This window comes from Rhinolophus sinicus, chromosome 17, assembly GCF_057876585.1.
Source record: "Rhinolophus sinicus isolate RSI-liver-muscle chromosome 17, RSI-T2T, whole genome shotgun sequence".
NCBI lineage: Eukaryota > Metazoa > Chordata > Mammalia > Chiroptera > Rhinolophidae > Rhinolophus > Rhinolophus sinicus.
This window is the reverse complement of record NC_142517.1, coordinates 1,880,726-1,904,455: the sequence shown is the minus strand read 5'-3', so window position 1 is coordinate 1,904,455 and position 23,730 is coordinate 1,880,726. Positions and strand designations below refer to the sequence as shown.

At 49.7% G+C, this 23,730-nt stretch overlaps 1 protein-coding gene across 3 annotated transcripts in view; it reads left to right on the top strand.

Moving 5' to 3' along the window:
• Positions 1-23,730, top strand: part of TRAPPC10 (trafficking protein particle complex subunit 10) — an 84,996-nt gene that overhangs the window by 36,746 nt on the left and 24,520 nt on the right. For 2 of the 3 annotated variants that reach the window (XM_074324482.2, XM_088794437.1), the window contains exons 4-11: positions 1,647-1,843; positions 5,739-5,934; positions 8,504-8,615; positions 10,922-11,169; positions 18,535-18,681; positions 19,257-19,371; positions 20,341-20,417; positions 21,195-21,286. In XM_074324482.2, the coding sequence (XP_074180583.2) occupies positions 1,647-1,843; positions 5,739-5,934; positions 8,504-8,615; positions 10,922-11,169; positions 18,535-18,681; positions 19,257-19,371; positions 20,341-20,417; positions 21,195-21,286 (1,184 nt within the window). Of the gene's footprint in view, positions 1-1,646; positions 1,844-5,719; positions 5,935-8,503; positions 8,616-10,921; positions 11,170-18,534; positions 18,682-19,256; positions 19,372-20,340; positions 20,418-21,194; positions 21,287-23,730 lie in introns of those variants that run through there. The other variant, XM_074324484.2, reaches the window with a different exon arrangement.

Genomic DNA, 23,730 nt, shown 5'->3' with positions numbered 1-23,730 from the left:
TTTTTAAGCCAAAGATCTTTTCAGGTTGTATTTGCTTCTAATTTAAATGAGGACCTACAGTTTTTAAATTTAGGCTGAAAGTTATTTTGGAACTTTTCACTCATTAATTAAACCAAAAGAAGGACTGGGTACAGAATTTGAGGTTTCACTTGCTCGTGGATCGGTCGCATTCATATACGAGGTCGGATAATTAAGCTTGCGAACTCATCCTAGAAAACGTGCTACACACCCCATTGCTGAATATGACTACAGTCACCTTGGAAGTGCTCCCCTTGGGAAGCTATACACCAACATCAGCACCTAGTCCACCCTTCAAAGCAACTTTGGAACTCTTTTTCTGGAATGGCCATCAGAGCTGTCATCGTATTACCCTTGATGTCCTGAATATCATCAAATGTTTTCCTTTCCATATTTCCTTTATCTTCGGGTAAAGAAAGAAGTCACTGGGGACCAGATCAGGTGATCAGGGAGGGCGTTCCAATACAGTTATTTGTTTACTGGCTAAAAACTCCCTCACAGACCGAGCCGTGTGAGCTGGTGCATTGTCGTGATGCAAGAGCCACAAATTGTTGGCGAAAAGTTCAGGTTGTCTAACTTTTTCACCACTTCCAAATAGTAAACGTGGTTAACTGTCCAGTTTCTGATACCAAAAAAGGTTAGCAACATTGTTGCAACAAGTTGGTGAACTTAATTGTCTGATCTGGTATGTCTGCATGAGTGTTATTCCAGAGAGACTGAAAAATCTATACAGAATGTGGCCAAGATAATAAGGAATCTTCCAGTAAAAGAGGCGAAAGTGTATATTTAAGCTGTAGCTATTATAGTTGACAAAGGTTTTGAAGTGCCTACTTTTGAAAGGATTTCAGCATCTTGGTCTGTGGTTTTCTAAGTGGGTTTACAGAGCCAAGGGCCCTTGTAAGCAGAGGAACAGGTAGCGAGGGAAGCTTGTTTCCCTGCTTCTCCCCGAAGAGATGGGGCTGGACTCCCCGGCCTCTGGGAGGCTGGCTGTGCTGCCCTCTTGGCAGGCTGCTCAGAGTCAGAAGCAGCCCTGCTCTTTAGGACCACGATGTTTCCCCTGTCGATCCATCCACGTGAAGCAGAACAACTTTCAGGAAGCCCTCACTTGCCTTCTTTGCTTGGGTTTGCATCTGAAGCTTCCTTGCCCCTGATGTGGCCTACGAGTGGCATTGAGGTTGGAGTGGCTCTGGGGCTCAGAGAGCTGGGGGGCTGCCCTGGGCCCCGCGCTGCCAGGCAGCCTGCAACTCTAGGAGGCCACCCCTCCTCCCCCGGCAGGGCACACGCCTGGCTGAGACTCCTGCGGGGCTTGGGTGCGGCGCCTTTGCCCACGCAGGCCTGGGTTTTAAAGTCCCACTCACCAAGCCGCCTGGGTCACTGTCGACAAACTCCTGAGCTCCCTGACTCAGTGTCTTCCTCTGTGACCCTGGAAGGGCTTCGGGGGTACTGTGCCCCGTGGGGTGGCGCTGAGCCTGCCCAGAGTGCCTGTGGCCGTGGCTCGGTGCGGGACGTCCCCTGGAGCGTCCCCATCCCCAAGCCGGACACCGCTGTGTTCCCTGTGATTAGACACAGTTTGCCGTATAACGAAGGGATTGATTAACTTGCTTTCACAGTGACTTATTTATTTTTAGGACACTGAAGTGTATAAAGCTACAGTCAAAGACGACCTTACCAAGTGGCAAAATATTCTGAAAGCTCATAGCTCTGTGGACTGGCTAATAGTGGTCGTTGAAAATGATGCCAAGAAAAAAAACAAAACCAACATCCTGCCCCGAACTTCTATTGTGGACAAAATAAGAAATGATTTTTGTAATAAACAGAGTGACAGGTAAGTGCATCTTTAATTTTATCTCCTTGGGCTGCTGTCTGGATGGGACAGATTACTGGCCTCTGGGTAGTCAGCGACTCATATGGCTGCCACTTGAGCACGTGATGGGGCACTGAAGAGAGGACCAGGCCGTTCCGGCACGGAGGTCCTGGTCTGTGCAGTGCCCTGCCCGGGAGAGGTCCTGTGGGTCAGTGACCGTGGGAGTGGCCGTACACTGGGTCCCTTTTCTGAAGATGGGTAAGGGGTGTTCGCCTAGGGGGGCCTTTGAGGAGTCTTGCAGGCCTTGTGAAAAGCAGGATTCCTTCAAGGTCTTATCTTTGGGACCCTCTGTTTTGTTCGTTGACCTTTTGAACACCTAGTGAGAGTTCCTAAAAGCAGAAGTTACAAACTGCTGACTCATCTCCTTCAGAAACTGGGAAGGGACAGCTGACGCTTTGGCGGTCACGCTGTTCGTGGACCGACTTTCCCCTCCGACTTTCCCTGCCTGGGCCCTGCACTCTTGGGGGTGGCTCACTTCCTCTGTCAGTGTGCCGTTTCCAGCCGTGCCGACCAGCATGTTGCTTAACGCCCGGACAGTTTTCATGTGTATCTCAGACTTTAGCACTTTAGCTCACCCAGGCCCTGGGGTGCAGTGGGGAGCTGGTCCCCGCTCTGGTACCACGTGATCCAGTGGCAGAGATAGACCTTGCTTCACACCCAGGTGATCACACCTGGGGTCACTACGGTCGCATGTCCTCAGACAGAGGGTTCAGGGTGTACGGCCGGAGCCTGGTGAGCTGCCCTGAGAATGCAGCTGCGGGGCTGAGGGGAAAGGGTGCCAAGGAGTGGAGTTAGGGGCGCCCGGGGGTGAGGCCTGGGCACCACCCACACTGCCACGTGGCTGCCTGGTTCCGTGCTGTGCCTGTGTCAGGCCACGCAGTGAATGCACAGCTCTTCCGGGGACGCCACACGTGGGTTTCCTTTTCAGGAGTGTCCAAACGTGCCTTGTTTATACTTTGTTGATCTGATGGTTTATATTAGAAAAAGTTCATGCAATCTGGACTTGTGGGATTTTTTTCTAAGGTCTCTTATTCACACATTCGAAAGGAATTCCAAGGGTGAGCCATGACCGAGTGTGTTCTCCAGAGCAGGAAGGGCAGGTTGCCACAGCCCTGGAGGGGCCAGGGGAGGATGGGCCAGCACGGACGAATGAAAACCAAACAAAGTGGCCTTGGAGTGCTTTTAATATAACAAAAGACATCATATTTATTGGGGATTTTAGTAGGTAAATAAGTTGGTATTAATGGAGTGTAGTAGTCTAACATTGTGAAATGTTCAAATTCTGTAATACATTTTTCAAAGTACCTGTTGATTACTTTTAAGTTATGTATTTTTATCTAGTTGCCAAAAGTATGTTTCTGGTGAGCCCATTTAAAACTAACTTGATTTTAATGACTATCTGTAAAATTTAACTTACTGAAATTTTTAGCATTTTATCTTCAGTATTTAAACATGCCTCCTAACATTTTGATTTTCGTTAGTTTGAAAAGCCACCTTGGACAAGTCTATGTTTCTTAATGTAAAAAGCTGGGTCAGATTTTCATAAATTTGAGTTTAGTAGCATCCGTATTGACAATTGTTTTATTAGACTGTGTCGTTTCTGCTGTTGGGGATATTGGAACCTGGTCTTAAAGTGGCTTACTGTTTTTCTAATTTCTGATTATAAATATTTACATGTTCATTGTAGAAGTATTTGAAAAAGGTAATGAGCAAAAAGAAAATAGATATTAACTTGTAATATTTGATATGTATCTTTCGGACTTGCAGACATATGTGTAATGTATTATGCGTAATGTTTTATACCTGCCTTTTCCCCTAAATACATTGTGACAATTTTTCCTACAGTGTATTCCTACACCATTATTGTTGGTGAGTTTCTAATATTCTGTAGTTACCAGTGTACTATAACTTATCTATACAGTCCTCTGCTGGGCTTGTAAGTTATTGCTGACTTAATATTATAAACAACAATGTTATGAAGATCTCTCTAGCTCTGATACTGTATGCGTCCTTAGGGTAAATCCCTAAAAGGAAAATTGCTTGGTAACAGTTTGGTGCATTTCAGGCAGTGGGTAAGTATGCCTGAGTCAGAGGGTTGCCTTGTTAGTTGTCCCCTGACTGGCGGAGATCCCAGCCTGCAGCTCCTGGTGACACTGCGCCTCTGAGCAGCTGCCCAGGACGGCCGAGCAGCCAGGACCCTGAGACGCTGCTCTTCTCCCGATTGGCCCCCACCTCCCCTGACTTGAGCAGCTGTTTGGGGCTCTCCCTTTCCGAGTTAACCATCTAGGCTTGATGGGAATTTCTGAAACATCGTGCTTTTTAATTATCAAAAGGTCTAGAAGCAGCAAAAGTTGAAGGACATAAATACGGGGTAGAGATAATGATGAGTATAGGGTCCGAGTGATAAGAACCCGGTCACTGAGGAAAACACTGTTTCGGGGGTTGCTGTCGGTGTCCGTTTCCTTTCCCACCCACCCCTGGAGGTAGGGGGGCTCTCCTGTGTCTTGTCGGGAGTAACCTGGAACTCCAGTCCTGGAGAGGGCCGGAAGGAGGAACCGCTGAGCCGTAGCTCCTAACCGCTCAGATGGTGACTAAATACATGGCAGTCTTTTGGGGGGGCTCAGGAGTGAGCTGGCTGGACCCCTCTGTCTCTCAGCAGAAGGAACAGTGTGCAGGGGGGTGGAGTGACTGGAATTGAAGTCAGCTCCTGAGTTTTGCATTTTCTCCGTGTGCTGATTGCCCACCTGAGAGTCACCTAGACCGTGCGCTGCTCCCCTCTGTCCAGTGGCGTGTTGTTCCCTAGTTAGCCCTTCGTGCAAGGGTGTGAGTGAGGGGTACAGGGAGAGGAAACTGAGGATCTGGTCCTGTCGCTGGTCAAGCAGGTAGACTTAACTGAGGACACATGTTGGGGCTCAGAGCATTAATATTGTAAAATTATTTCTGAGTTCAGATTGATTCGTCGTCTTTCTAAATTATTAAAGGGAAGAAAGTTGCCTTGCCCAGCCTGTTGGATGGATACGTTGTCGTTTCCAGATCCACTGGACTCTCTTGCAGTGTTAAGCCTCTGATGCTTTCCCACCACAGATGCAGTCTTTGTGTAGAGAAACGTATCGTGCCTCCATGTTAGGCCTGTTCTCCTAAGCCTTTATTTATTTATCATTTACTCGCCCTGCTCTGGAGGAGCTCACAGTCTGGGGGGAGAGACAGGCCTACAAAGAGAGGAGGTGTTGACAGCGTGGCGCTTACTGGGTTAGGGGTGTAATCACGGGCCCAGGGGACAAGCCCTGGGGCGTGATGGTGGCGGGAGGGTTGTGAGGACGGGTCAGCTGAGCTGGGTTGTGAAGTGTGAGTAGGAACGTGCTCGATGGAAAGGGAAGAGCATGCGAAGCTGAACTGAGATCGTAAGGATTAAAGAAGACTGAGTGGGACCCAGTTGTAGGGGTCCTCATATGCCATGTTCAGAAATTTAAATTTTATCCTGTCATGGAACCAAAAGAGACTTTTGAAGGGGGGCAGGGGAAATAAGGTTTAAGAAGTGAGTGTGACATGGTCACCTTTTGTACAGAGAACCCAGAGTCGGAGTCGAAGCTTGTAACCCTCTCCTCCTTTCCAGTCCGTTCTGGAGCGTCTCCTTGGAATAGCACTTACTGCTCATGTGGTGTTAACCTTTTCCTAATCTGATTTCTCACTGCTCGCCTGATTCTTTCACCAGTTAATGAGAGAAGGAGGGAGGGAGGGACGGAGGGAAGGAAAGCGTGGAGGGAGGCAGTTGTTTACACTCCGGAGGATGGCACAGCGGGGCAGTGGGGCTGTGCTTGGAGAGTATTTCCCAGGTAGTCCGTCCGTGTCTCCGCAGGTGCGTCGTGCTCTCCGACCCCCTAAAGGACTCTTCTCGAACTCAGGAATCCTGGAACGCCTTCCTGACCAAACTCAGGACATTGCTTCTTATGTCGTTTACCAAAAACCTAGGCAAGTTTGAGGATGACATGAGAACCTTGAGGGAGAAGAGGACCGAGCCTGGCTGGAGCTTCTGTGAATATTTCATGGTTCAGGTACTTGACTGAGATGGAGCTAGGCAGTTTCTCTCTCTCTCTCTCTCTCTCTCTCTCTCTCTGTCTCTCTCTCTCTCTCTCTCTCTCTCTCTCTCTCTCTCTCTCTCTCTCTCTCTAAGTCTCTAAGTAAGGCGGCTCTCTGTGGTGATTCTAATTGGCATAGTTTTTAAAACCAAGAGACAATGTACTACCGTGTTTCCCTGAAAATAAGACTTAGCCGGACAGTCAGCTCTAATGCGTCTTTTGAAGCAAAAGTTAATATAAGACCCGGTCTTATTTTACTATAAGACCAGGTGTAATATGATATGATATGATATAATGATATAATGTAAGTACCGGGTCTTATATTAATTTTTGCTCCAAAAGATGTATTAGAACTGATTGTCCGGCTCTGTCTTATTTTGGGGGAACAGCGTAGCTAACAGACGTTTCAGTCTCTTGGCTCATCAAGCAGAGGGCCAGAGGTGGTCCCCTGAGTGGCTGTCATCAACTCCCTGCTGCCTCAGCTTGGCATCTCGCCCTTGACGAGATGACCTTGTCCTCAGCGTGGTGCTGGCTGTTGGTGTCGCAGGCCAACACTAGGTGTAATGAGCACACCTAGTGTCGAGATCTTGGTTTCTAGACTCCATTGTCCAGAGGCGCCCGAGCAGTGGTGCCGGCCTGACGGGCAGGGGCCCCGCTGCCTGGCTCGCGACAGGGCCTGACTTCGCAGGGGCGCGGCCGCCGCACTGGGTCGTGACCTTGGGCTCCAGTACCAGACAGTCTCATGCTAGTTCTTTGCTGTTGTTGAACGTGTCTAGTTTTTACAGCTGTTGTCTGTGACAGCCCTGCTTCTGTTTGAAGAAGGAAAGGTGTAAGTGAACACAGGGATGTGTGATAGTGTGCTTCGGGGACGAGGGGGCCTTCCTGACTCTGCACAGGGACAAGAATGTTGCCCTTAGGGTTCCTTGTCCTTCGTCACCATGGGTTTCACGTTTAAATGGCGCTGTGTTTCAGTTACTGACAGAACTGCACTTGGGACGAATAGAAACCAACTCTGCACGTTGCGGAGTTCATCTCTTGTTCTGATGCTTATGCTGTAGTGTATTTGGATGGTTTGCTCCACATGAGGGAACTTCCCGTATGATTGGCCTGCTGCAGACCCTTCAGAGGGCCTGTCTCTTCACCCTTCGAGCTTATTAAACAAAAAAGGAAAAGGGGGAGGGTCTAAATGAAACCGCTGGTGTTGGATTGGAATCTGAGGTATCGTTGTGAACCCGTGGTTTGGTGGATGTTTGGATGGGTAGGTAGATGGATGGTGGATGGACGGGTAGACTAATGGATGGATGGATGGGATGGGATGGGTGGGTGGGTGGATGGATGGATGGATGGATGGACGGACGGACGGACTAGTGGATGGATGTGTGGGTGGATGGATTGATGGACAGACTAATGGATGGATGGATGGATGGATGTGTGGGTAGATGGATGGATGGATGGATGGATGGATGGATGGACGGACGGACGGACTAGTGGATGGATGTGTGGGTGGATGGATTGATGGACAGACTAATGGATGGATGGATGGATGGATGTGTGGGTAGATGGATGGATGGATGGGATGGGTGGATGGATGGACAGACAGACGGACGGACTAGTGGATGGATGTGTGGGTGGATGGATTGATGGACAGACTAATGGATGGATGGATGCGTGGGTGATGAATGGGTGGATGATGGATAGATTAATGGATGAGTGTGTGGATGGATGGATAAATGGGTGGATGATGGATGGATAGATGGATGGATGGATAAGTTAATTCAGAAATATAGGGGCATGTGTGTGTGAGGGTTAGTACACAATCATATACATACATTTTCTTGCTGTGTCCTCTGACAGAACCTAGAAGAAAATGACACCTCAATTGTAATGAGCACACCTAGTGCCGAGATCTTGGTTTCTAGACTCCATTGTCCACTAAGGTGCCAGGGCTTCTTGTAAAAGTGGCTGATTCCAGGGCTGGTGCCCGGGAAAAGACAGGATGGACCCGGAATATCTTGTAGAACCAGCAAGTAAGGAAGTGCACAAGAAAAGATGGGAGGCTGTCAGAGGGACAGAAGCAGCGCCTAAAGGAGCCTCCGTGGCCAAAGCTGGACCAGTTTTGTGCCACAACATAAAGGACAGAATCGGATTTTAACCCAGGGAGTAAACTGAATGCCCACGAGTCTACATGGACAGAAAGAACTAGCGGTTAAATGAGTAAATGGAGGCGAAGGCCCAGCTGTTCCACAGAAGAATTCCAGTTATAAACGTGTGTCTGAGATGGCAAGGGAAGCACAAGGGACTGGAGGGTGACTGTCCCGTGCTGCTGACAGGTCCTGGAGCTTCCCAGCGCTCCTGGCCGCCTGCTTCGTTTGGTCCTCTGTGCCTGTGTAAACGGTGACGTGTCATCACGCTGGCTCTTACTAGCACAGTCCACGCATCAGTCAACGCCGCGTGCCTTTCTCTGGTGTCATCTCTAGGGCTGTTTCTATATCGTGTTTCAGAAAGTTGATTTGTGTTTGTGTTTTTGGACTTCCTGGGTGAACAGGAGGAGCTTGCGTTTGTGTTTGAGATGCTGCAGCAGTTCGAAGACGCGCTAGTGCAGTATGACGAGCTGGACGCCCTCTTCTCGCAGTACGTGGTCAACTTCGGCGCTGGTGGTGAGTGCTGACATCTCGGGCGCAAGTCCTTGTCACAGTGGTTCCCCCACTTTTCAATAGTATGGCAGCTGCCATTTATTCACCACAGGATTCAGTCATCTTTTGTTACTGCTTTTACGTAAATTATATAGGAAATATTCCCACGGTTCCACTAGGAAATGAACAAGAGTTAAGAATTAGTCACTTTGACTTTCGGAAGAATCTTAAGTCCTAAGTAGTTGCTTTTCACCTGTAGTGTCATTGCTACAGCTTAGTGGGGAATTTGACTCCTGTGGGGAGGTCGTCTTTGTAGTATCTGAGTGCTCATTGCACTGAGCTGTATATGACACCGTTGTAATGGGTGCTCATCTTTCTTTGAAACTTTCAGATGATTTCTTAAATTCTTTTAAAAGTGCAGGATTAGCGCAGTGAAACCATATACAAAGAAAACGTTTCTAATCGCCCTCACTGTTTTTTGGTTGATTCTTTGATGGACACGCATCCTCTCTGTGGATGTTTGTCTGCAGCCTGTTGTTCCTGTTGCGGCCCATCGCAGGCGTCTCGCCCGTTAGTGGGCGAGGGTCTCAGTCACTTGTGTCCCCGACTGCCTGGGCTTCGCATTGTGGGCTCCTAGTTTATCAGCCACACCTGGTGTTGGGCATTTGGGTTGTTGCCACTCTTCACACCACAGTGGGGCTGTAATAGACGTCTTTGTTGGTGTTCTTTTTGAGAGAACCCTTGTCATGGTGTCCGAAGAAAAGAGTCATGTCAGAGAACCAGAGTCTGCCAGCAAACCCGGGCAGCTGAGGTCCTGGGCCAGTCTGCCCGGGCCCAGGCGCTGCGCATGCTCTGGACGTGAGGATGAGGTGTCACCGCCGAGTCTCACTCCAAACTGGGTCTCACTGCCTCCGGGTTTGGAGCTCTGACTTTGCTAAGGCACGAATGTAAACATACAACCAAAGCAAAGTATTTACTAATTACATTTTTAAAAATTTAGAAGAGGTCAAGTTACATTTCCTATATTTTGCATATTTGTTTTATACACATATATCTTTTAAATAATCTTCCACATTCCAAGATTTCTTTGTTCTCTCAGTTTTAAAATAAATCTGGGGCCATTTAAAATCCAGAAGTGAGCCTGGACCAAGTTTTGCAGCTGAATGATAAGGTTGTTCGTTTTTGGTCCTTCATTCCATAGATACTTGTGGGGAACCCACTGTGCACCAGGCACCGTTCTAAATACCGTGGGGAATTAAACAAAATCCCTCCCTTCATAGAGTTTACGTGAAGGGGAAGCAGCCCCAGAAAGATAAATATTAACGTAAAGTTAGGTGGTAATAGAATAAGAGCCGGCTGCAGGAAAAGATACAGGGAAGGGGGGAGGGAGGCGGTAGGTGCTGTTTAATTTTAGGACAGTCCTGGAGGGTGTCCGCGCAGCTGGCATTGGCACAGAGACCTGAACGGCAGGTGAGGGTGAGCCAGGAGCATCCTGAGGGCCGGGACTCCGGGGGGTGGACTGGCCCTGCCCTTGGTGTGCGCCCTGTCAGCTCGGAGTGTAGGGTCAAGACCGGAGCGCATGCTGGGGGTTGTAGGTGGCACTCAGACATTCCGTGGCGTTAGACGCCAGCATTGGGTCCTTCTGACGTGAGCATAGAATGAAATGGATATGACATTGCTTTGGAAGTGAGGAAAATAGATTGGAATTTTCTTTCATAAAAATTGAATGACTTGTTATTGTAGATTCTTATGTTGTCTTAAGATAATATTTGGGTGTTGGGGTTGTAAGTTAAAACCGGGAGCCTCGCTGGAGATTTTCCCCACAAGAATATCCCCGGTGCTCCTGCTGCTGCGCCTGCTGTCCCTTCTTGCTGCCCAACACGGTGCAGTTAGGGACAGCAGAGTATGGTGGAGTGTGAGGTGAGGGGGACCAAACGCTCAGCGTGGCCGCATGAGCAGGCCGCCCTCGGGCGCAGGGAAACAGTGCTCCGCCCACGCCCGCCAGGCCTCGCACCCCGCCTTCGAGCTCCCTGAGCCCTCAGTCTGTCACTGTGCACAACGCCTGGCACAGTACGGCGGCGTGCCAAGGCCTCGGCCGTGTTACTCTGCACTCATCATCAGTGCCGAGTCCTGCGGGGGGCTTGGGGTGACTGCCTGGCCCGGAGCCCCTAGCCTGCTCCACGCCGACCCGAAGGGGAGGGCCAGTGGTCAGGGAGGAGCCAGGGCGTCAGCTGCCCGTTGGTGCCGACGCGCCATCGTCCTGCGCACGAGCCTGGAAGGTGAAGGGGAAGGACTGTAGTCAGCGCCTTTCATGATGTGTGTTTGTCTAGATGGTGCCAACTGGCTGACTTTTTTCTGCCAGCCGGTGAAGAGCTGGAACGGACTGGTCCTCCGGAAGCCCATAGACATGGAGAAGCGCGAGCTGATCCAGAGGCAGGAAGCCACGCTGTTGGACCTGCGCAGCTACCTGTTTTCTCGCCAGTGCACCCTGCTGCTCTTCCTGCAGCGGCCGTGGGAGGTGGCGCAGCGCGCCCTGGAGCTGCTGCACAGCTGTGTGCAGGAGCTGAAGCTGCTGGACGTGAGTCGCCCTCCCCACGCGCCCCTTCCGCGTGTCCCCACTGCCCCGACCGCAACCTCCCAGGCCCTGAGCGGGCTGCATAGGCAGCGGTCATCTTCCTGAATGCCCTTGCTTCGCAGCGTGTTACTTGCACAGGCACTCCCGACAGTGATGAGTGAATGGCTGCGAAGTAAGCTGCTCTCTGCGTGGTGCAGTGAGAGCATGTCGGCCCGAGGCTAGCCTCCTAGGTCAGTTTCCTGGTGGACTGAAGCTAGTTCCGTGGGAGTTGGTCTCCACTGGTAAAGCTGACTCGCCCCGGGTGGGCGTGCAGCCCCAGGCCCCGTTCTGTCAGAACTGCCCTCGTTGCTCACTGTGTGGCACGCACGGCAGGCTGTGCCACGGGGTCCGCAGCACGGAGTTTCAGGGAAGGCCCAGTGTGCCTGCGCGTGTGCTTTGTGTGTGAAGGCAAGCCCAGTGAGGCCTCACGTTGCCTACCTGGAGGGAGGAAGCACTGCCCTTGGAGAGCAGAAGGGCTCCCGAGCTCTTCTCCTGCCTGTGGACTCTAAACACCACAGGGCGCTCAGGAACCTCATGCCTCTCGCCTGGGTGCCCACCATTTTGTTTCAGCGACCTCCTTACCCAGAAAAATGCACACGAGCACATACAGAACGTTACATTCATTTCAGAGGATTCTCCGAGTGAGTGGTCTAGTACCCTTCACACCTGAGGAGAGTGGTCTCCGTAAGTCGTCCCAGAAGCAGCTCCCCAGCCAGCTGTCCGGGCCCACACACGTGCTCCCGAGGGGAGGGGCGCAGTCACCAGCGTCTTAGAGGAGATAACGTTACTGGATCAGCTAAGCCATTGGGAGGGATTGTCTTTCATAAAGCAGTGACTCTTCTTTTATGTGCCTACAATACTAAATAATAGGCTCAACGCCTGGTTCAAAACCATCTCAAGAAATGTCAACATGTTTTTAACCCAAACGGAGAGAAATCATTTTAGTTAATTTCTAAAGAACTGCCTAGCCCCACTGAGTCACAAACCCAAGAATTTAAGAGTTTTTAGCAAACTATTTTTCTTGCCTTAGACATCTAATCAGGCACGTGAGGAAAAAGAACATTTTCCACCTTGAAATAACATCCTTTCGGCTGCCTGTAGCCGAGCACGTTTCGGTCATTGCTCTGGCTGCTCCGATCTTGCTGTGCAGACGGAGGCTGTGAGGCAGCCGTTTGTTCACTGGACAAGCGTCCGTTCACGTGTGCTTGGAGAGCTGGCCCGACCTAGAGAGGTCGTCTGGTTAGTGGACTGGGGGCGGTGGGGTGTGTGTTACAGCCCACGGAGGTCACACTTGGCACTGAACTTGGGATAAGCCCAGGAGGGCTCATCAGGCAGCGCTGCACAGCGTGGCACAGGTGTGGGAGCCACAGAGAGTGGTGCCCAGCCAGCCCCTTTTGTGCTTCGCCCAGCCTGTCACAAATGCAAGGACTTGAGACTCTTTCTCAAATTCTGCTTTTTGCCTTTGAAGATTGACTAGTCAGAGCATGGCTGGCAGCCAGCAGAGCAAGTGGCCTTGAGGGCGCAGCGAGGGGCCAGTGGTCCCGGGGAAGGAGGCAACAGGGCAGCAGGGCAGCCCCTCCATCCCTCCCTCCCTCCCATCTCCCCAGGGCACTCTGGAAGCTGGAGGCCAGGGGGCCCCTTGAGGCATCACATAGGACAGCAGGGGGAGAGTGTGGAGAGCGCATCTGGGAGGCCAGCGGGGACATCCAGCGGAGTAGGGGTAATGATGCCTTTCCCTCCGCTGTCCGACCCTGGATCCCTTCTCGCTCCGGTGAGCCCAGTCCATTCTGGTGGTGTCCCGCTCGCCCATGGCCTCTCGTCAGCTCTCCCAGCACACAGCTTGTCGCCTGGGTCCTGTCAGACCTCTGGCCACCGCGGAAGGGCATGGAAAGAGCTGGCTGTTACCCTTAGGCCAGAAAGAGGACGTGCCAGGAGGAGGTGGCATGGCTGTCCGGGGGGAGGTGGCATGGCTGTCCGGGGGGCACGGCTTCCCGGAGCTTCGTGTCGCCCCCTGCTCGGCACACCCGGCTCTCGTCTGAGCGAAATGGTCGTGGTCATCTTGCTCCTTCCCTGCGTGGACGCTGTCCCCACACTTAATCGTGTCTGTTATAAATAAACGGATTAGAGAAAAATTTATTCAGTGACTACATGGTTCGGAGTCAACTGAATATCTGTATGTAAAAATAAGTCTTGATCTCCCACCATGCACAGTTAATTTCAGGTGGAGTTTTGATCTGAATTTGAAAGATGAAACAAGAAAACTTCTAGAAGATAAGGTGGGAGGGAGAGATCATGGTCTTGAGGGTAGCAGGTATTCATCAGCACGCAGGCAGCAAGCATGGAGGAAGGAAGAGGGTGATAAACTGGAAGTGAGCCCTTCTCTTCCCAGGAGATGCCCCTGAGGGAGTAAGAGGCAAATGGGGGGTGGGAGGGGCAAAGGGGGGTCTGCAGGATGTGAGGTCAGGAAGGACTCGGATCCAGAATGCACAAGAACTAACCTGTCACTTAGGAAACACTGACAAATCTGTAGAAAAATAGGAAAAGGAGGTATGCAGTGACCAGTGAGTGCTGTGCAATGACCAGCGAGCATGTGCACTGACCAGTGAACACTGTGCAGTGACCACTGAGCACTGTGCAGTGACCAGTGAGCACATGTGCAGTGACCAGTGAGCACATGTGCAGTGACCAGCGAGCACTGTGCACTGACCAGTGAGCACATGGAAAGATGCTCAGTCTCGCTGATCAGTGCCGTGCAAACGAAAGCCACAGTGGAATGCTACCTCCTTCCCCCCCAGGATGGCTGGACAGCAGATGCTAGTGGGAGGGTGGACACGCTGGACCATGTTCATTGGTGGAGGGATTGGTGTCGCCACTTTGGAAAATTGTTTGGCAGTGTCTGTGGGAGCGTAACATACATGTACCCCTGGTGTAGATAGAAACACATCCGTGTGTGTCCCCAAAGGCAAGTGCAGTGCTCGTGCAGCATTATTCATAGTTTCTAGAAACTGGAAATAACCCAACTGTCCATCACGCCCCAGGATGCAATGAGCAGGACCACGGACACCTCGTGGTGGGTGGACCTCCCCAATGTCAAGTGCAGCCAAGGAAGTCACACACAGAATGCACATGTTTTGTTTCCACGTATGCGAAGTTCAAGATTAAGCAAAACGGTCTGTTGTGCAGGTCTGGCCAGTGCTGGGTTTGCGAGGGGGCTGGAGACTGGCAGGGAGCTCCGAGTGGGGGCTGCTGCAGCTGTGCTCCTCCAGTGGGGGTGGGCGTGTTGGGGTTCACCTGGGACGCTGTGGTTTTCAGTATTCAGATTATGTAAGAAACACAGGTTTAACAGAAGAAAGAATAGAAAGAATGCCTTTCCTTTTAGGCTTTGAAAGTGGTGAAACAGCTTTTGCTGTTTAATAATACCGTTGTTGGGAGAGGTGGGGGCTTTAGGAAAACTAAAGAATGTAGATTAAGAAATTAGGTGACGATTAAGACGTTAGCCCCGAAGTCTGGAAAAGTCTCAGCATCCTTTTCATTAGGGACTGTGAATTGTCAAGAGTCGCTGAGCACACCACCTGGTGCCAGGAACATGACAGCCCAGAGCTTTGCCGGGTACGCTCGGCCTTCCGAGCCCAGTGCAGGCTCACTCTTTGTTGGATTTGGGTGACCTGGATGTGGGTTCTGGGCTGGCGGCTCTCAGGGATGCAGGCTGCATCTGTCCGCAGACATGTGGCTCCTGGGTGACCCATGTAGGTCACTTGGCACTGCTGGCGTGTTTGTCGAACATGGAGGTCCCACGTCGGCTGCCCCTCGGGCCAGGGGCCGACGCTCCTGGGTTGGCTCCGAGGTGAGCTCGCTGTCATTTGCACAGGTTTACACCTGTTCTAGTGGTTACTTGGTACCAGGGCTGCAGAACAACCACTCTTTCCCAAGGTTTATTGGACTTTTAAAAAATTTTCAAACTTTCCCTTAATGGATAAAGTAGTCTTTAAAAAGATGGACAGTTCCAAACATTGGTGAGGATACAGGAGCATCGGAACCTGGGTTTGGTGATAACACATGTAGATTTGGAAAACCACCTGGGAAAACCCTTTGGCGGTGTCTCCGAAAGCCTAGTACGCACATGCCTGTCCTGTGACCCAGCTACCCCGTTCCTAGGGAGGAGTGAGTCCCACGGGCAGATAAGTGGAAGGGCAGAGGTGCCTGTGACCCAGCCGCTGCTCTGATGGGAATTTCTGGGAGTAGAGAAAGCTGGTGCGACTGCCCCTGCGCAGCATGGCTGACTGGCCGCCTGCATCTGGACGGGAGACTAGGGACACCTGCTGCGGCCCCTCCCTGCCCTGTGCAGCCGCTAGAGGAGAGTGGGCCACGAGGCGGCACGAGCAGGCACCCTGGGGAGGGGCACCGGTGCTGCCCGAGCTCCAAGCACAGGGGCCTGGCTCGTGGGGGCCTGAGAAGGCTCCCTCCCCACACGGGTGACAGTCACACCGTTGTACCCGGAGCACAAGCCCTGGGGACAGCCCGAACGTCCATGGGCAGGGGTGGGTGAATGAGTCGCACGTATCGGGAAGGCCTGATGCCTGCAGGGGAGCAGAGCAAGCTGCTGACAGTCCCAAGGGCACCCCACGAGGGTGCCACGTGCAGTAGGGCTCGCCTGTGTGACTGTATGAAGCTCAAGTCAGGCAGAAGGCATTGCTGGTGACAGAATAGGGGCTGCTTTCGGGTGCTAGGTCATAACTGGGAAAAGGGGCCCGAGGGAAACTTCTAGAATAATGGAAATGGTCATTTCTTGATTTGAGTGGTGGTGACAGATGTAAAACTTCAGTGAGCTGTAAACTTAGGATTTCTGCCCTTTACACACCTCACGGTGTGTATTTTGGAACTTAGTTTTTAAAGCCGTGAAAAAAAGTATTACTATAATATTTTACATAAATGATGAGCCACAGCCAAAGTTGTGCTGTGTGGAGCCCGGCTCCGCCAGGCCTCTGAAATGTGTGGAGAGGAAACAGGGTAGCTGGTTTCTTTGGGGGACTGGGCTCTGGTTGGCAGCTAAGACGGACACACAGTGAGTGGCAACGTAAGAGGTAAATGTCACCAGGAAGTGACAGATCAGAGGTGTCACAAGATGCCATATGACCTGCTGGTTAACGTGCAGGTGTCCTCCAGTGAAAACTGACATTTAAACCGGTGTATGACAGGGAATGGAAGAAGCCACACAAGTATCTGCAAACGGGCACTCGGCAGTGTTGTTGCTGAGCCTGCCGTGTGCTGGAAGCAGCGCATGCCGTGGCTTCCCACTGGGCAGGCCTGGCAGGCAGCTTCAGGTTTCAGTTTGTGAAGCCACCACCGCGTGTGGACAGCGGCTGGAGCCCCCAGCAGCGCCTGTGTCAGCGTGCCCTCGTGCTGGCTGTGCCCTCCCCCAGCCTGGGAGGGGACGTTTCAGTAGCAGCCAGGGGCTGCCACTAGTTCTGCCTTTTTACCCCTAGAGAAGCTGCTGCTGCTGGACAGTGGTGCTTTTTACCTGCTTTTCTTCGAACTTACTCCAGTGGGACTGGCTCTTTGCAGAAAACAAACACACCAAGAAAACATCTGTTCTGTAATCTTTCCACAAAGTAGCCTACTGTTCCATCATGGCGTGTGACTGCGATTCTTCCCACGCACGCAGATGTGCCCTAGGGTCCCTCGCTGTTCTCTGTTGCTGTCACTCTCGCAGGGCTTGGAGAGCAGCCTGGCGCCCAGGTGTGTGGGGGCCCTGGTCGTGGAAACCAGCCGGCCTGCACCTGGCCGCTCATACCAGCAGTCGCCGGTTGTCCCTTCACAGGGCTTCCTGCTGTGACTCCTGGGTTCCCTTGGAGTCGTCTGAGTCGGAAGACTCTTAAACCTAAGCGCTGTGGACAGCCCTGCTCGGTGTGCATCCCCCATCCTCCCTGCACGGAACCACCGTAAGCTTTGGGACGTGGCCTGTGAGCAGGTCTCCACAGGCTTGGTACCTGTGTGATAGTGTCTTGTGAGGCCAAAGTACCCAGGTCGCCTGGCCCCTGGGAACCAGGAGGACCCTCGGCGATGCCAGCCCCCTCAGAGCCCGCCCTGGGTTGACTAGGGAGGGAGGGACGTGTTCTGTCCCGGGTCCCAAAGCTGCGTCCTGTGACCAGCTCTGTCTGGACCATATAATTGTTTTCTGTGCTGATCTTTCAAAGGATCTGAATAGTTTCTCATTTTTCAGAGACCGGGCAATCCAGCTTTTATAGGAACATTTAATGGCACTCTGGTTCTTTCCAGTTGGTTCCAGGTCCTTTTATTTGCGCTCATGGTGTGTTGAATCAGTTTCATCAGCATTGTGCAGCTCTTCCCTCGTCAGCTGTCGGAGAATTACCTTCTAGGTTCCCATTTTGAATAAACCAGTTACCGTCTCATCCGGACTGGGGCGCAGTTGTAAGATACCCCATGATGTGAGTGCCACATGTGTAGTCAGCACTGTCAGCTGTGAGTATGAAGATGCCGTAGATTGTGACACACATTCCTGTTTCAGAGATGCTAAAATGTGGCCACAAGTGCCTCTTAGTTATTAGACTCGATCGTGTTCAGTAAATGCTTTTGCATAATGCCACAGTTGTTTTATTATTTTTTTAATGGAACGGCATGTTTTTAGTGGCAATACATACAAAAGTAGAGACGATAACATAACGAATTATGGGTGCCCATCACCAGCCAGCATGCCGCTAGTCTCTTACTCAGGTCATCTCTGTCCCTGTCCGCTTTCCCCTGGATGATTTTTCAGGAAAATCCTAAACGTCGTGCTTTATTTGTGTGTAAGTGGTTCAGTGCGTATCTCTGAGCCCCCTTTTACAAACATGATCACACCTAAAACACTAACAGAAAATCCTAAATGTCATCTAACATCTACCTAGTATCCTGATTTCTAGGATTACGTATGGCCTTTTTTGAAGTCATCTGAGGTCTTCACTTCCTCCGTAATGTGTGCTCTTCAAAGTGGGGTGTGACCAGTTGTCACACTTAGAGAAAAGGATGATAGTGGCCTTTTATAGGCCCGCTTTCTTCACAAGGCTTAAAAATCTATTTCTGAAGTTACCGCCCTGTCAAGTCACTCGTCAGCATCCAAATACAAGACCAAATCACATAGTTGGACCTAGGTCATGCCTTTCCTCTCCATAGGTGCCCGGGTATAACGATTATTACGGTCCCCTTTCCTCTGCTGTAGTTTGGCGGGTGCCAGCACCTTTAGACGGTGGCTGCTTGGACGGGGAGGCTGTAGCGAGCAGGGTTGGGTGCCCTGTGCAGCGCGTTCGTCACGCGCCCGCTCTTCCCGTGCAGGTGTCGGTCACGCCCGGCGCGCTGGACTGCTGGGTGTTCCTGAGCTGCCTGGAGGTGCTGCAGAGGATAGAAGGCTGCTGTGACCGGGCACAGATGGACTCGAACATCGGCCACACCGTGGGTTTGTGGAGCTACGCCACGGCCAAGGTAGTCTGGGTGTGCGGGCACTGTGGGCTGAGCCGTCGGGGCCGGCAGAGGAAGCCATTCGCAGACGTGTGCACTGGGGACTCCTTGCACAGTTCTGGTTACTTTCGGGCGTGGCTCGAGGCAATCGTGGACTAAAGGAATGGTCCCTGAAGTATCGCTTTACTCAGGTGTCTGTGCTACAGCTGTGGTTTGCCGGCAGGAATGGGGCGCAAAGGGAAGCGTGTAGAAATGCCGGTGGCTTCTGTTTAAGTGACTGATGGTTGCCCCATGGGTGCAGCAGGGTAGGCTGTGGGATGGGGGTCATGGGGTGCAGACCAGTGTGAGACCTTCAGAGCTTGGGAGAGTGTCGGCAGGTGAAGGGTGCAGGCTGAGAAGCACCGGCCTCAGAACCACTCTGAGAATTATTGTGTGGAATGTATGCGTCTGATATAGTTGCATGTACAGATGAGAATCAGTTAGACCGGAAAGCTAAATTTCTTCTAGAATTCAGTTAGATTTTAATTTTTATATTTAAATTCATAGTCTCTGCTGACTCTTATGGCAAATTAATTGAAATTGTGGGTTTATCTCAACAGCTGAAGTCCTTGGGCTACCTGTGTGGACTTGTGTCAGAAAAAGGCCCTAACTCAGAAGACCTCGATAGGACAGTCAATCTTTTGGCGGGTTTGGGAGCTGAGCGACCTGAAACAGGTACTTTCCGAGATGAACCTCTGCAGGTGGTACAGTGGAAAGTAATGAAATTAGGGTGCGGTTAGCTCTGTTGGTTAGAGCCTGGTGCGAATAACACCAAGGTTGCTGGTTCAATCCCTACATGGCCCACTGTGAGCTGCGCCCGCCTTAAAAAAAGAAAGAAAGAAGGAAAGAAAGAAATAAAATTGTCGCTTGTAACTTGGCACCTGTGACTCAGGTTCTAACACTGCAGTTACTGTTTGGGAAATTATACTCATTATTAGCTGACCAGATTAATATGCAGGGTATTTTACCTCTTAGTAACATAAAAAAATGTTAGAAATAGTTTAAGGACTTGTCGAAAGGACTCTTAAAAATGTGTTTGAGCTTCCTAGGCTTAGATGAGCTGATCATGACTTACAGCCCATGCGACATTTAAATGCACCAGTCTCCCTGGGAATTGCAGATGGTCTGCTTTTCTAACAATATGGCCAGACAAGCCCTTTCACTCAGTGAGTTACTCCTAGGGAATAAAGCATGTTGAAAGGAGCGTTGCTGGTTCTCTTAGGTGCGAGTACAGGGATGAGTCTGATTTAGGAAAACAGGTGCTAAAGTAAAGAATACCTGAAGAACTGAAAGGACCCCACTAAATCGACTACATTTGAAAGGGGAAATGTGTAATATTTGAGACCACCTCAGATCATTTTTGCAGTAATTTAATTCATTGGAGGATTTATATTATAATACTTTTACAAATTCTGATCTCAGTCAAAACTAAAAGTATTACATGTAGGGGGAGACTATTTCATGCATATATTAATTGGACAAGAATATAGGTAATTATGCAGTTTCGGCCAGCATGGCTGTGTGTAATTTCCTCAAGTGTCACATGAAGTCATCTGTCCACCTGCGGCAGGTGAGGGGCAACGTAAGCTCACATGACTGGACGTAATGAAAATGAGTAAGGACTCTTATTTCTTTCTGTTTAAGCCAACACAGCTCAGAGTCCTTACAAGAAACTCAAAGAAGCATTGTCATCAGTAGAAGCTTTTGAAAAACACTACTTAGTAAGTATTTCATGTTCCCCATCTGCCCTTGACAGAAAATCCGACTCTAGGACACTTGGTGACTGCTGACCTTCCTCCTTGGGAATGAGCTGGGGTGGGGACCTCCTGCTAGTCGGCCTTGCAGTTTCGTTGGTGCCCTGGGGAGTCGGGGGTCACACCTGCAGTAGTTGTTGATCTTCAAATGTTTATTAGTATTCACGGTGCCCTAGGAGACATCAAAGCATCCTCGGGTATTTATAGTTTTATTCAGAATGGTATTTATGGCTCATTCAGTAGAACGGAAATTGTAAGAGAGGATAAGGAATGGTTTTCTATGGACAGAGGAATAGTTTGGACTTGAATAGAGCTATTGTGCCCGATTTTAAAGGATTTACATTTGCGAGAGACCGTCGAAAGCAGTGTAGGTAGAAGTTCGGTGAGTCGGCCGTACCTGAGTTACGGTCAATGCAAGAGTATTGCATAGCAGCCTCTCATAGTTTGTCCCTGTTACCCAAAGAGTGAGAAAAATATGAGAAATGTTACCCACATATGGAAAGTACTTTGAAAAGTTAAATATTCTGTGCCTGCTGAGTTCATATTTCTTTTATTATGCTTCATAATTTTATGTACAAGTTAACGACTTTGTATAAATTACATATGCCATAAAAAGTAGAAACAAAGTAAAAAATAATGTTATATTCATAAGTCTTTTGCTTCACATTTGGGTAAATAAATGTGGGGTTTGTCTAGCATTGAAATGAAAGTACAGAATTACGTGTTTGTTTTCCTTTCCCACAGGACCTGTCGCATGCTACCATTGAAATGTACACGAGTATTGGGAGGATTCGATCTGCTAAGTTCGTTGGAAAGGATCTGGCTGAGTTTTACATGTAATTGACTTTGAACTTTTCTTTGCATTTCAAACATTTCCCATGTGTAGTAAGAGAAGGTGTGTCATGTATGGAATTAGTATGGGGTGAACATAGATGTGTAGCATGAAAAACGCAGCATCTGCTAACCACTCGTCATCATTTTTCTGTTCAATTTCTGAAAACCAAATGGAAATATTTTCAGCTATTACTTTTAATACCGTTTCCCCGAAAGTAAGACCGGGTATTATATTAATTTTTGCTCCAAAAGACACATTAGGGCTTATGTTTAGGGGATGTCATCCTGAAAAATCATGCTCGGGTTTATTTTCCAGTTAGGTCTTATTTTCGGGGAAACACGGTAGCTCTTATGGATCTTTCTGTTTCTTTTATTTAATTAAATTAATATAATGAACTTATATATAATATGTAATGTTTATATGTAGGTATTATGTGTAATATATGTGGTAGGATGATTACATTTATTTAATTAAAGAATTATGAAGAAATATTGAAGAAGCTACGTCCAGTGACAGCTAAATTGGGATGTAGGTTCTTAAATATTTTGTTCTGTAGCATTTGCTCTGGTCTGTATGAAGTACCCCCTGGACGATTGAAAGCCTGGAGGCCAGGGATGTAAAGTAACCACTTGTGTTATGTCTGTGAGAGGGGGACCCGTGATTACATGACGGTGTGTACACATGCAGGGGACGTTTCCCAGTGTAGCTCCAGCTTTGGAGTCAGAGTCCACAGAAAAGACTCCAGACGTAGTGTATTTCTTGTGTGTTTGATAAAGCGGCCTATAGAAGAAAAGAAACCCCGCCAGCAGTGTAATTTCTGTTTAAAAGCATTAGAGAGAGATATATTGGATTTTGCCCTGTATAATGCGCTCCCGTGGATAATGCACACCCACATTTTGGGCCCAAACTTTCAGGGGAAAAAAATCTTTTGTTTTAATTTTTTTAATTCAAATTTTTATTTGCTTACATTTAGGTACCTGTGTTTTGTGTTATAAAGAAATTTTAGCATTTACTTTTTAACATGTTATGGTACAAGAAATTTTATGTAACAAATAATTATAAAACACAAGAACAGATACAAGGTACAAGAAATTTTATGTAGTGGTAACAAATTTACGATATTCATGCATCTTCATAGGCCAAGAACTCTTCGTCATTGCAAGTTCATCATAAATTCAACAAAACTGATTATCGTATTCCAGGGTATTATTTTTCATATGGGTATCATTATTGATTTCTAGAGTTACGCTTTTAACTCATAAGCATAAATAAAAGACTTGAAAGCATTTACATAGATACAGAATCAGGTACCAATTCAGGTGTCACAGCTTGTTAACGGCAGAGCCAGGGCGAGCATTTGGTTCTCATGAGCCCCATCCCGTGATCTCCGGAGTAAGTTAGTAGTAAATGGAGCAAAGAAGCCCATCTTAGGTGCTGTCCGTGCAGCCCCCTAACACCAGTCCATTCTGAGGCCAGGAGCTACAGTGGGAAGACGCCGGCCTGGGTCCAGCTGGGCCATAGTCCGGCTGGGTGACCACCAGCCTCCATCTCCAGGGCTGGATGGTGCAGGGTCTGCAGGAAGTAAGAATCTTCAGCTAGAGGTACTTATGAAGAAGTACTGACGGTTCGGGCCGCTTTAATGGCGGAGGGGTAGGAGAGGACCATAGAAGTGCAGAAAAACTAACATGCAGTTGGGCAGGTTTAGAACTTATTGATTTGAGAGTTTGAGAAACGTCATTGCTTCAAGAGCAAGGTGGTGAGCACCAGGCTGCCTTCCAAGGGGCCTGTTTAGAGTTAGCCTTCGGTGACTCGGTGGTCCAGCTTCGGGGAGGGTCAGGGGAGCCATGCTGTCCAAGGCTTTGGCAAGCTCTCCCTGATGGTGCTTTAAACTGTGTTCCATGCTGAACATCTTGCAGCTTTAAATTGGGAGTGCAAATCCTCTCCTGGGTGAGAAGTGTTGCTCCTTAAATTCTCCGTAGTTCTCTGTAAGTCTGTTCGCCTGAGTTGCAGAGTTGACCCGAGCTGCCCTCTCAGTTGGGCCACATAGACTGCATCTGTTTTCCTGTCTTCAGTAGGTAGGTGGCACTGGGCCCTGGTGTCGTAGCTTCCTTGCTAACTGGCCATGTGCCTGTGGACAAATCCTTCCTTCTTTTGCCCTTGGGGTCTTTATGTGTCAGCTTGAAACAGTGAGTGCGGCCCTCACTTCCAGATCCTGAGATTCAGCTGTGAAAGTTCTCTGGCTAGTGTATGACGCCAGGCAAACTATGGGGTGTCGCCGTGAGCCCGGTCCTCAGTCTGTGCCACTGACGTCGTGCTCTGTCACACCAGGGCAGGGGGCAGAGGACGTCTGCAGATGGTACAAAGGTCGTGGGGGTTGGGGGGGGTGAAGGGCGGAGGGTGTGTGGGAAAGAGTACGTCCGAGTCTGTGGATGATGAACCATAATG